Source organism: Phascolarctos cinereus, unplaced genomic scaffold, assembly GCF_003287225.1.
Source record: "Phascolarctos cinereus isolate Bilbo 61053 unplaced genomic scaffold, phaCin_HiC Scaffold_2;HRSCAF=192, whole genome shotgun sequence".
NCBI classification, from domain to species: domain Eukaryota; kingdom Metazoa; phylum Chordata; class Mammalia; order Diprotodontia; family Phascolarctidae; genus Phascolarctos; species Phascolarctos cinereus.
Window position 1 is genome coordinate 175,443,536 of NW_027555625.1, and position 12,965 is coordinate 175,456,500.

At 40.9% G+C, this 12,965-nt stretch overlaps 1 protein-coding gene across 4 annotated transcripts in view; it reads left to right on the plus strand.

The window, feature by feature from the left end:
* The window catches only part of BLK (BLK proto-oncogene, Src family tyrosine kinase), an 82,387-nt gene extending 70,211 nt beyond the window's left edge, over nt 1-12,176 (plus strand). For all 4 annotated transcript variants that reach the window (XM_078149733.1, XM_020985383.2, XM_020985390.2 and 1 more), the window contains 3 exons: nt 823-973; nt 6,635-6,766; nt 11,416-12,176. In XM_078149733.1, coding sequence (XP_078005859.1) covers nt 823-973; nt 6,635-6,766; nt 11,416-11,618 — 486 coding nt within the window. In that variant the 3' untranslated portion in view covers nt 11,619-12,176. The remainder of the gene's footprint in view (nt 1-822; nt 974-6,634; nt 6,767-11,415) is intronic.
* Nucleotides 12,177-12,965: the final 789 nt, after the last annotated feature.

A 12,965-nucleotide genomic window follows, 5' to 3' on the forward strand; every position in this document is an offset into this window, starting at 1 on the left:
CCACATCTGTAAAAAGGAGAGAATAACAGTACTAGTTTCATAGGGTCATTGAATGGATTAAACAAGAAAATAAATGCAAAAGCATTTTGTAAACCTTAAAGAGCTATATAGATGTTAACCATTTAATAAAATTAGGTAGTAAAATCCAAAGAGAGTTTTCTCTCCATCTCTGAGAGCTTTACAAAAACCCTGATCATTCTTGTTACTAGATTTTTCATTGCTGCTAAAGGAATTATTTTGTGTCAGGAAGTCAGCGAGCCATAAGAAAAACATATTGTGAACACCGAGTGTGTGTGCGTGTGTGTGTGTGTGTGTGTGTGTGTGTGTGTGTGTGTGTGTGTGTTGGAGGAGATAGGGAAGGCAAGAAACAGATAGAAGGAGACAGTAATAAAGAGGCAGAATAAGACAAAGACAGAGAAAGGGAAAGAGACAGAGAGGCATAGAGAGACAAAGAGAGAGGATCAGACAGAGGAGCAGAGAGAGACCGAGACAGAAAGAGACCTAGAAAAAGACAGAAAAGGAAAGAGAGAAACAGAGATAGAGAGACAGAAACAGAGACAGAGAGAGACAGAGACAAAGAGGGAAGAGAGAGAGAGAGAGAGAGAGAGAGAGAGAGAGAGAGAGAGAGAGAGAGAGAGAGAGAGAGAGAGATTGAGAGTCAGAGAGAGCTCAGGCTCCAACCTATGGAAAGGAATGAATATGGAAAGTTGCTGCCAGCTTCTCTTGCAGGTGAGATTCAGAGCCAGAGGATGCTCTGATCCACTCATGTATGTGGCAGGAACACGGACCTAGAGCTAACAATGTTCCATCCTGCCCTCTTAGATTGCAGAAGGGATGGCCTACATTGAGCAAAGGAATTCAATTCATCGAGACTTGAGGGCAGCCAACATCCTGGTGTCTGAGAATCTGTGCTGCAAGATTGCTGACTTTGGCTTGGCCAGGATTGTAGATAATGAATACACAGCCCACGAAGGTGAGTTGGATTAATTTCTCCATAGGCTTCAATGCACAAGGAAGACATGCAAAGCAACTGGGTGGATAACTTTAAGCTTCCTCTGCCTACTCTCTCTTCCTATGCTTCCTATACATACCCACTTTCATTTCTCATGGACATTGCATGGTAGAAGACAAAGACAAAGACAACTCTGCCCTAATAGGGTAGGATGGTGAGTAGGCTTGTTCAACCACACCTTTTTGCTTCACCCTTACCCTACTACTTACTGACTCATTGCTTAGACTCATTGCTTCCTAGTATGAATTCATAGGCAGCTAGGTGGCAAAGTGGACAGAGTACACCTCATGGAATCAGGAAGACCTGATTTCAAATCTGGTCTTAGATACCTACTATGTATGGGACCCTGGGAAACTCACTTAACCCCTGTTTGCCTCAGTTTCCTCATCTGTAAAATGAGCTGGAGAAAGAAATGGCAAAACACTCCAGTATCTTTGCTGAGAAAACCCCAAGTGGGGTCACAAAGAGTCAGACACAACTGAACAACAAAAGTGTTAATCCTCTATTGCTTTGAGAAGCCATGTCAAAGGATCTGTAATTCTCTGTCAATTAATCAATAAGCTTTTAATTGTCTCAAAAATAAACAAACAACTCCAAGCCTCAAGCCAGAAACAACATTCCAGAAAACCATCTCAGTGTTTATATCTATCTCCTTCCTCTGTTGCCTCCTTTCAATGGCATTCCCAATAAGTACACGCAGACTAGCAAAGGCCTAGAGTTAATGCTATTTATAAACACAAAATAAACATTTTTTTAAAGCCAAGCAACTGGTTTAACACTCCTCACACTCAGTTGGCCCTCACAACCTCATCCCAGAGTTTGGGTCCCTTTCTTTGTCAGCAGCCTCTGACTACGCACTCATATCCTAGCTGTGTGTGATTTGTCAGAGCTTCCCCGTAGCCAGGTCTGTGAGTTGTCTACAAGCCCTGTCAGGAGCTACATCCCTCAGTCTAATTTTAGCCTGGATTGACTGAACTGACTTTGAAAGGTCACTCAGGGAGTTGTGGCGAAATCATTGCTCCTCCTGTCAGATTTCTCCCTTTGCAGTTCACTCAAAGCACTTGTCCTACCTCATAAGGATTACCTGGTATGGTCACATTTGTACAATGTTTTCTGTAATTAGGTCTTGGACTTTCAAGGACCAACTCCTTTATACTTTTTCCTCAGTTAGACATTTACTGTCCCCAGAAAAATCAACCAAGCAGGTTTCAAATTGACCAATTAGGGCGGCTAGGTGTCACAGTGGATAGAACACTGGGCTTGAATCAGGAAGACTCCTCTTTATGAGTTCAAATCCAGTCTCAGATATTTACTAGCTGTGTGACTCTGGGCAAGTCACTTAACCCTGTTTGCCTCAGTTTCCTCATCTGTAAAATGAGCTGGAGAAGGAAATGGCAAGCCACTCCAATATCTTTGCCAAGAAAACTCCAAATGGAGTTACAAAGAGTTGGGCACAACTGAAAAATAAGTGAACTGGGTATATTTGTCCATACACCCAAATTCTATATAGCTCTTTAGTGATTTCAGCTCCAAATTACATGCAGGTCATACATATCCAAGAAAACATATATAATCAACAAAACAAAACATTGCAATAATAACATCAGTAATAACATATTGCACGTAGACAACAGCTTATATTATATGCCAATAGATATAAAATTACAGTAAAATTGTATATGGCTAACAGGAAAATATATCTGTGGTATACAAACATGCAGTAATTACCAAGTGCAACAGTGAACATATGTAATTACATATAAGGCATATCTTATATTAGTCAGGTTGTCTGGTTAGATTTGTAACCACTTCTCCAGTTTCTCCTCTAACATAATAGGTTAGCCTGGTTGTGAGTAGAGTAGGCCCTGGTCTTCTGAGACCCACTGACCTATCTACCTCTATAATTGAACTACAGTTATTCCTTCCACATCGAGGGGGTTAGGGGCGTGGTGCCCCGAGATCCGGAAAATCTGTGTAAAATGTTTTGACCTTCCCTTCATACCAGAGAAGTCTGAATTTTTTCTTTTTCTTTTATGGGGTGTTTACAGTAGCTTATTGTTAAATTTGGATTGATGTCATACAATATTGTAGATATATTTTATATATTTCTGAGTTTCTAAACTTTTTCTGTTTTTCTGCTGGCCTTCGTGTGTCATCTGTACCTTCCACAAAACTCCCGAAAAATTCCCATTTAATTTCTTATGCTGACCTGTGATATATGGAAACCTGTGATAGGGAAAGTCGCAATGTGGAAGGGATAACTGTAGTTGATGATATAGGTTGACCATAGTGATCTTCAGAACTATAGTCCTATATCCCCAGATGAGGCCAGGGGGTGAGGTGTCCTAACTGTAGAGTTACTACATTGTTTGGTATCTCTTTTTACCCTGGGTGTAAAGGGTCTATAGCTAAAGACCTAGGCAGAAAAGGCATTACATTTGGGTCTAGACCTCTCTCTAATTTGTTCTGGTTGTTCTGTTAACAGTAGACTGAGTCCTCTTCACTATGTTTCTGAGCTGTTTTCTGGTTCAGACAGTCTTTGCATAACTGGTAGGCAGTCTCTTTTGCTTAGATTCTGGGGAGGTAACTGTTCATTAGGGAATCCAAGTAAGTACCTAATAGACAATAAGTGGTTTTAATGAATTGTTCCCCACCAATCTCTGGGGATATTCTGTAAGTAAAAATCAAAGTATTTTATTAAAGGACATTTTGTGCTAAGAATCCTAATAGACTATTCATCTTTTGTTTGTGTTTTTCATTTTTATATATACAAACATGTTCATACTTTTTTTTGACAGTGACAAATTTAGTTTAGAGCAATTCCTGATGAAAAAATGACCAGACTATGAGATAAGCTTTGTATCTACCACCACCATCTTTATATCCACCACCAAAAATGTCACAGCTTAGAGAAACTGGTTGCCACATGGAATATGGGGTAACTTTATATCAACCTGTTAATTTGTATGACCCATGAACATCAATATTTCTTAGCTAAAAATCTTTCTCCTTGTTTAAGGTTCTGACAATTAATTTGGGCATTTTATCATTATTTATTTCCATCAGTATTTTCCTAAGCTGGAGTTGTAGCTAGATAGTAAACTTCTTTCAGTTTCTCTCTCAGCTGAGAGAATGTACTGGTTGTGAACGTCCACAATCTCTTCATCTCCAGAGACTCCAAACCACATCAATAGGTACAAGTAGTCCTTGACTAAACATCAATGGATAGAGTGTAAAGCCTATGGGGTCATTTCTGGTCCATTCGTTATCAATATATCCAAAGTCATCATGTAAAGCTTTTGTAGTTATAGCAAGATTTGTTCTTGTTAGCACTAACTGCTTCCTAATACCAGATGTGTGATCAGCGCCAATTGGGAACCATACTTTATTGCAGAACTCCAACTTCTAATGCTGCTTCAGTAGTAGGGTTCCTTTGGGAGACTGGAAACTGAATGCTTTAAGGAAGATAGGGAATAAGCATTTATTAAGTGCCTACTATGTGCCAGGAACTGTATTAAATGCTTTACAAATATTATCTCATTTGGGCAACCCCAGGAAGTAGGTGCTATTATCATCCCCAATCGACAGAAATGGAAACCGAGGCAGACAATGGTTAAGTGACTTGTCCAGGGTCACACATCTATGTAGTGTGTGAGGTCTTCCTGACTCCAGGTCCAGAATCCTATCCACCTTGCTGTAGCATCATAGTCACTTATTAGCCATCTTCTCTCCCTTCCTTTCTGCTCACTCTTAAGTCTGTATTCTGGCTTCCCACCTCATCACTCAACTGAAAGTGCTCTCTCCAAAGTTACTGATGATCTCTTAATCACCAAAACTAATGGTCTTTTCCCAGTCCTCACTCTTCTTTGCTTCCTTGCAGCTTTTGGCGCTGTTGATCACCCTCTTCTCTTTGATATCCTCTTCTCTCTAGGTTTTCATGACACTCCTCCCTCATGGTTCTCCTCCTACTTATTTGACAACTCCTTCTCAGGTTCCTTTGCTGGATCTTCATCCAGGTCATTCCCACTAACCATGGATGTCTCTTAAATTGGTCCTTGGACCAATTCTCTTCCCCTTCTGTATTATGAATTCAATGATCATCTCTATGCTGATGATTCTCAGATCTGCTGATCTAACCCTAGTCTTTTCCCTAACCACCAGTCTCACATCTCCAAGTGCCTATTAGAATTGCATAGATACCTCAAACTCAATATGTCCTAAATTGAACTCATTAAGCTCTTCCCACCCCCACTCCCTCCCCAACTTAACTAATACTGTTAAGGGCACCACGTTCTTCCAGTTACTCAGGCTCGTAACCTAGGTATCAACCTTGACTCCTCACACACATGCCCCCATCCCCCATATCCAATCAGTTGCCAGGTTTGTCCTTTATACTTTGGTATTCCTGGACTACTTTAATAGCCTTCCAGTTGGTCTCCCTCCCTTAAGCCTCTCCCTACTCCAAGCCTTCCTCCACTCAAGCTATCATCAATCATCTTAAAGTTCAGGTCTGACCATGTCATCCCTCTCTCCTTATTACCTTCAGGATCAAATACAAAATCCTCTGTATGGAATTCAAAGCACTGTATAATCTAGACTCCTCTGACCTTTTTAGTCCTCTTACACCTTACTCCCATCCACATATTCTGAGATCCAGTGACACTGGCCTCCTTATTCCAGGCATTTTCATTGGCTGTCTTACCGTGCCTGGAATTCCCCCCTGGCTTCCATTAAGCCTCAGCAAAATTCCTACTTTCTACAAGAAGCCTTTCCCTAACCCACTTAAGTGCTAATGCCTTTCCTCTGTTGATTGTTTCTAATTTAACAGATAGATAGATAGACAGGCAAACAGATCAATCTTGTACATAGTAGTTTACATGTTGGTGCAGCTAGGTGGCAAAGTGGATAGAACACTGGGCCTAGAGTTAGGAAGAACTGAGTTCAAATCCGACCTCAGACACTTTCTAGCTGTATGACCCTGGGCAAGTCACCTAGCCCTGTTTGCCTTAGTTAACTCATCTATAAAATGAGCTGGAGAAGGATGTGGCAGACCACTGCAGTATCTTTGCAAAAAAAATCCCGAGTGGGGTCGTAAAGAGCTGGACCCAATTGAAATGACTCAACAACAACAAAAGTTTGCATGTTGCTTGAAAGCAGGGACTGTTTTGTTGTGGTTGTGGTTTTTTTGTCTTTCTTTGTATCTCTAGTGCTTAGCACAGTGCCCGGCATGTAATAGGCACTTAATTGGCTTGTTGGCCAATTGGCAGCCATCTATAGACAACTGAGGCAAAGAAGGTTGGTTCAATGTAATAAACTATCTCTGGAGTCAGAACTGTGTTCAGTCCTTGCCTCTAATGCTTACTACATGTGTGACCTTGGACAAGATCACTTAACCTCCCTGGGCCTCAATTTCTTCACCTTTAAAATAAGAAGGTTGAATAATCGACATGGTCCATTCTAGCTCAAAAACTCCAATTCTGTAAGCGTATGTTAAGTGCCCTTGTTGGCTGAACAGTATCAAGAATGTAGGCTACCACTCTGGAAAGAAATACCCAGGTTGAGCCTGTTCGATATTTTGCTTCATGGGACTTGTGTGGTTTTTTTCTCTTTAATTTCCCACAGGTGCCAAGTTCCCCATCAAGTGGACAGCCCCAGAAGCCATTAGTTTTGGAGTGTTCTCCATCAAATCTGATGTTTGGTCCTTCGGAGTTCTCCTGATGGAAATTGTTACCTATGGACGGATTCCTTACCCAGGTACTATAGCCAATCCTACATACAGTTCAGCCTAGTAGCACAGAGTAGCACAAGTTCCCCTCTCTCCTTGCTAGAGTTTTGCTCTTAAGAAGCTTCATATAGCTAACCATCTCTTTCATTTTTAATATAACTAGACAAGTATTTGTAAGGAAACATTCATGGCTCCTTCACACCAACTGTATTTCAGTTGAAAAATCCCTGACAGTATGGTCAGATCAGGGACGAGGTTAGTTACAATCAAGATCAACTGGATTTACCTTGTCATTTGATGAAGATGCAAGGCAGGATGAGGATTAACTCATCCTTGGCAAGGTAGAAAACCCTTTACATTTACAACCTTTTACCCTATACACCTCAGCGATTCCAGAATCTTGTAAGTTATCATCCAAACTCCATTCCCCATCCCCTATGACCTAATTCCTTATTCCTATTCCCATCAATCCTCCTTCCCCAAAGTACCTCTTCCATTGTGCTCTCTGGAATGCCTATTACATAGACAATAAATTTACCTCTATCTTAAATCTTTTCCTCTCCCACTCCTTCCATATTCTGGCAATTACTGAGACATGGCTCCCTTTGATGACACAGCCTTCCTGGCCACAATTTCCTGTACTGGATAAACTTTCACTCATTCCCTTTGGTTTACTGGTTGGAGTGGGGGCGTTGGAATACCCATTGCCAATTTCAGGTTCTGCCTCTACCTCAGTAACCTCTCCTCCTCTAAGGTCCATGTCTTCTGGTAGCTGTCGCCTACAGACCTCTAGGACACGTCCTTCCTCAATGTGTTTATAACTTGATTTACAATCTTTCTGTCTTCCCTAACCCTGACTTCCTTCTAGAGAACTTCAACAAATATATTGATACTCTATTAAATACCCTAACCATTTAGCTCCTTATCCTACTCACTTCCCATGACCTACTCTCCATTCCACCTCAGCCACACATAAATATATTCATATTCTTGATCTTGCCATTATCCACAAATGCACCATCTCCATATTCATGAACTGTGATCATAATTTATTGGCTTTCCAGCTCTCCCTCTGTCTTCCTATACCAATCCCTACTCTTTATCCATGAGGTGTTATATAATCCCTCAACCCTTCAGTTCTCTTCCCTTGTGCTAGTCACTTTCTCCCCATTCTCCATAGTCAACCCCTGGTAAACCAGTTCAACTCTACACTATCCACTTCTCTTGAGTCTCTGGCCCCTATCACTGATTTCTCCCTACTAACCCTCAGCTTTGGTTCACTCCCACCATCCACAGTCTTCACTCCCACACACATGGTACTGAACAATGATGGAGAAGATCATGCAGCCCTTCTGACTGAGTCAACTACAAATTTATGTCACGCAACCTCAAATGGACCCTCACTACCCCTAGGTAATCCTTGTATACCTTTTTTTATCCCTGCTCTTCACAGCAGTCTTTCCAAACCTTTTCATCTCTTCTTGAACCTCTCATGGATCTTCCTCCCACCATACTCTGAAAACCTTGCCTATTTTTACAGAAAAAAATGAGGCCATTTACCAAAAGCTCCCTTTTCTCCCCTCTTTCTCATCTTATATCACTCAGGTGCCTTCTGCACTATCTGCTCCTTCACTTCGTCTCAAACACAGGTGGCTCTACTCCTTGCCAAGGCAAATCTCTCTACTTGAACAAGCAATCCCATTCTATCCCAACTCCTCTAAGAGACTGCTTTCTCTGTCATCCCCACTCTATCATTTATCTTCAATGCCTCCCTGTCTATTAGCTCCTTTCTTCTACTCCTCCATCCTCAAAAAAGTCTCACTTAATCCTTCCATCCCCACTATTATTCTACTTCTCTTTTGCCCTTTGTGGCTAAACACCTTGAGAAGGCCATCTACAATAAATACCTCCACTTCTTTTCTTCCAACTCTCTTCTTAACCCCCTATGATCTGGCTTCTAACCTCCTCATTCCACTGAAACTACCCTCTCTAATGATCTCCTAACCAACAAAAAAAAATGGCCTTTTCTCAATCCTCATTCTTTTGACCACTCTGCGGTCTATGATCCTGTTGATCAGCCCCCTCTCTCTTTGGGGGCTTTTGGGACACTGCTCTCTCCTGGTTCTCCTAAATATCTGACTACTCCTCATTCCCCTTTGCTGGATCCCCATCCAGTTCATATTCATTAACTATGGGTATACCATAGGGCTATTCTGGACCCTCTTCTCTTCTCCCTCTATACTACTTCACTTAGTCATCTCATCAGCTTCCATAGATTTAATTAGCATCTCTATGCTGATGATTCTCAAACCTACCTATCCCGCCCAAATCTCTGCAGACATCTCCTTTTGCCATCATCTCCAACTGAACTGCCTTTCTGTTATCTCAAATTGAATATCCAGTAGACATCCTGAACTAATTATCCCCCCCCCAAAAAAACTCCACTCTTTCCTAATTTCCTAATACTTTTGAGGGGACCACCATCCTCCCATTCTCCTAGGCTCCCAAACTGGGTGTCATCCTCAACACCTTACAATCTGTCAATCCTCCCACCCCCTTGCCAAGGTCACTCAATTTCACTTTTCCAACATTTCTCAAACATGCCCCCTTTCACCTCTGATACTGCCATCTCTCTGGTGCAAGCCCTTTATCACCTCATGCCTGGACTATTGAATTAGCTTGCTGATAGAAGTCTCCTTTTCAATGGCTTTTTCAATGTTCGTTGTCCCTGCCACAATTCACTCCCCACTCCATTCTATCCTCCATTCAGCCAAGTGATTTTCCTGAAGTGTAGACCCAACTATGTCACCCCCACACTCAAGAAACCCTACTGACTCCCTATCACATCCAGGATCAACTACAAAATTGTCTGTTTGTTGTTCAAAATCCTTCACAACTTAGCTTCTATTCTTCCTGCACCTTATTCCCTGCCATGTACTCTTCAATCCTGTGACATTAGTTTCCTTGCTGTTCCACGGACAAGGCTCCATCTCTCAGTTCCAGACATGTTCTTTGGCTGTCCCTCATGACAGAAATGTTCTCTCCCTTCATCTCCAAATCGTAACTTCCTTGGCTTCCTTTAAGTTCTAATTGAAATCCCACCTTCTACAGAAAGCTTTCCCCAATCCTTCTTTATTCTAGTGCCTTCCCTCTGTTAACTATTTACTATTTCTCCTGTATATAGTTTGTACACATTTATTTGTTTGTCATCTCCTCTATTAGATTGTGAGTTCCTTGAGGTCAGGGACTATTTTTCACTTTTCTTTGTATCCCCAGAAATTAACACAGTGCCTGGCACATAGTACACACTTAATAAATGCTTATTGACTGACTGATTTTAAAACTCGTTTCCTATAATAAGCCATCCCTACTTTTGGTCACAGTCCTTATAGATGGACATAATTTCTCTGTGCTCTTGTTCTAAGCAGAAATTCTGAAACTTTTTGATCTCAGGACCAATTAACACTTTTAAATTTATTGGGGCAGCTAGGTTGCACAGTGGATAGATCACCAGCCCTGGAGTCAGGAGGACTTGAGTTCAGATCTGCCTCAGACACATAACACTCATTATCTGTGTGACTCTGGGCAAGTCACTTAACCCCAATTGCCTCATATTAAGAAAAAAAATTATTGAAAACTCCAAAGAGGTTTTATTTATGAGACTATCTATCTATATTTACCATATTAGAAATTAAAACATAGAGGTATTATTATGAAAATAGTTTTCACTTTGTGGATCCCCTGGAGAGGTCTTAGGGACACCTCCCCTTCCCCATGGTTCCCAAACCACACTTTGAAAACCACTCTTACAATTCCTTTCGTTTAAATGGGTTAGCAAAACCTGCAGTTTGTCTCTTAGCCACTAGATGGAAATATTTCATTACTGTGAAAGCCCATTATGTCTGAAACCCAGACTTCTGTCTGAACCTTGATGGGATGAGTAGATTCCAACAATGAAAAGTTGATTCAGATCTGATGAAAGGAATAAAGACAAAGCAGAAGATTTAGTTGTTGTTTGTTTGCTCTTGATACCCCAAGTTCCAACACATAAATGCAGACCTTTGTTTAATGCCTAGTGACCTTGGACAAATCATTTGATATCTCTAGACTCAGTTTTTTCATTTGGAAAATGAAGGGCTTGGATTCTGAGGTCCCTTCCTGCTCTAGATCCAGGATCACTATAATTTTTTGTTTGTTGATTTTAAGCAGAGGGGACCATCCGATCGTTTAGATACCCCATCCTAATGAAGACATTTCTATCACCTTCTTTTCAATGATTTGGTAGTTTTCTTTGACACTATCCTAAATTCAACAGGTTAGATGTGAAAAAAATAAGATGATTCTTGCCTTCCAAAGGCAGACAATTTAGTTAGGAATATAAGACACATACATTAATGAGCAATATAAAACACTATGTAATTGAGTGCTGAATTGCATGATAGGAAGGTAAGGGAAAATAGTAGAAAGAACACTGGATTAGACATCAAAGATCTAGGTTCTAGTTCCAGATCTAAGTCTGCTATGATTCTGACTTAGTAGTTGTGTGACCTTGAGCAAGTCACTTTAATTCTCTAGGTCCTAGAAATGCTCTCTGGGGCCCCAGGGTTTAAAAAACTCATTCAGTCTTTTCTCTCTTTCCACAACATCTCTCCTGCCATCTTCAATCCTATCCTGTAAGGCATGACCAACCCAGAGGTCATTCGGAATCTGGAACGAGGTTATCGAATGCCTTGCCCTGAAATGTGCCCAGGTGAGCTCTACAGCATCATCAGTAAGTGTTGGCGAAGCAGGCCGGAGGAGCGGCCCACCTTTGAATACTTACAGTCTGTACTTGAGGACTTCTACACAGCCACGGAGCAACAGTATGAACTACAGCCCTAGGACATGGCAGTGCCCTCCCCCTCAGTTCTACCCTTTTAGCAGAGCTGAAGAGGTTCCTCAGCTGAATCCCTAGCACTTCCCCTGATAGCCTCCTAAAACCTACATAATTCCTGTCCTCTTGACCCACAGGATAGAGGGACAAGGATCAAAATATTTACAGGGAAATTGTTTCTCAGATGAATAACTTTGCCCAACAGGAGGTAAGTGAAAGAAGATGCTGACCTAAATGGTAGTTACCAAGCCTAAACCAAGGCCTCACTATTATGAAGTCACCACTGAAAGAGGACTTACCACTTCCAAGGCCCTGATAGCTGACTGCCCATCTGGTGCTGTCTGTATTGCCCTGGAAAGAACCCAGGCAGAACTGAGATTCTCTGGGCTTTCATATCAGTAGTCCACAATCTGGTTTGACCTTGACCTCAAGTACTTTGGAATATCTTGTCCAACAGATACCATTTCTTCATAGTTGTAATGTGATATTTTTTAAAAATTGTAATATATGTTACCTTTTTATATTCTGTAATATATGAGAAAATAAAAGGAGAATACAGATTTGAATCTTGTGAACTGGTTTGTTTTCCATAATTGGAAACCCAAAGACAGCATAGTATTATAGTGGAAGGATCAAGGACTAAAAGGCATCTAAGAGGCCCAGGTTCAAATCTTGTCTGCCATTTACTCCTTTCTTAAGAAAATCACTTTCCTTTTCTGGGCCTGTTTACTTTACTGAAAAAAGAAGGAGCCAGATATGATGTTGTCTTAGGTTTTTTTCTGTCCAAAAAACCTGTGATTATATGAAATGGATTATTTTTCAATCAAATTCCTTGAACGCAAAGGTTATACCTTATTTATCTTTGTATCTCAACCAGCATCATACATTGGATATATTGTAAATATTTAATTATTTGCTGTACTTAGAAAAGTGCCTGACAAATAGTTGGCACTTAATTAATGCTTATTGACTACTGAATGAATAAATGAATGCATCCTCTGGCTGGGATCCCTTCCCTTTTACACATCTTTCATGTTACTTTCAGCAGCTTAAATAGAACACCAGGTGGCGCTCTTGCCTCAAGAATCCTCAGCAGAGGCTTCTCATGTTCTGAGACTAGAAACACAAAATGTCAGTTATGAGGGAACTCGGAGACCATCTAGCCTAGAGGTTCTTAACCTTTTTTGTGCACGTCATGGACCCCTTTGATACTCTAGTGAAGCCAATAGACTGCTTCTCAGAATAATGTTTTTAAATGAATTAAATAAAATACAAAGGATTGCAAAGGAAAACAATTATGTTGAAATATAGTTATCCATGGCTAACATGGAAATATGTTTTGTAGAACTTCACAT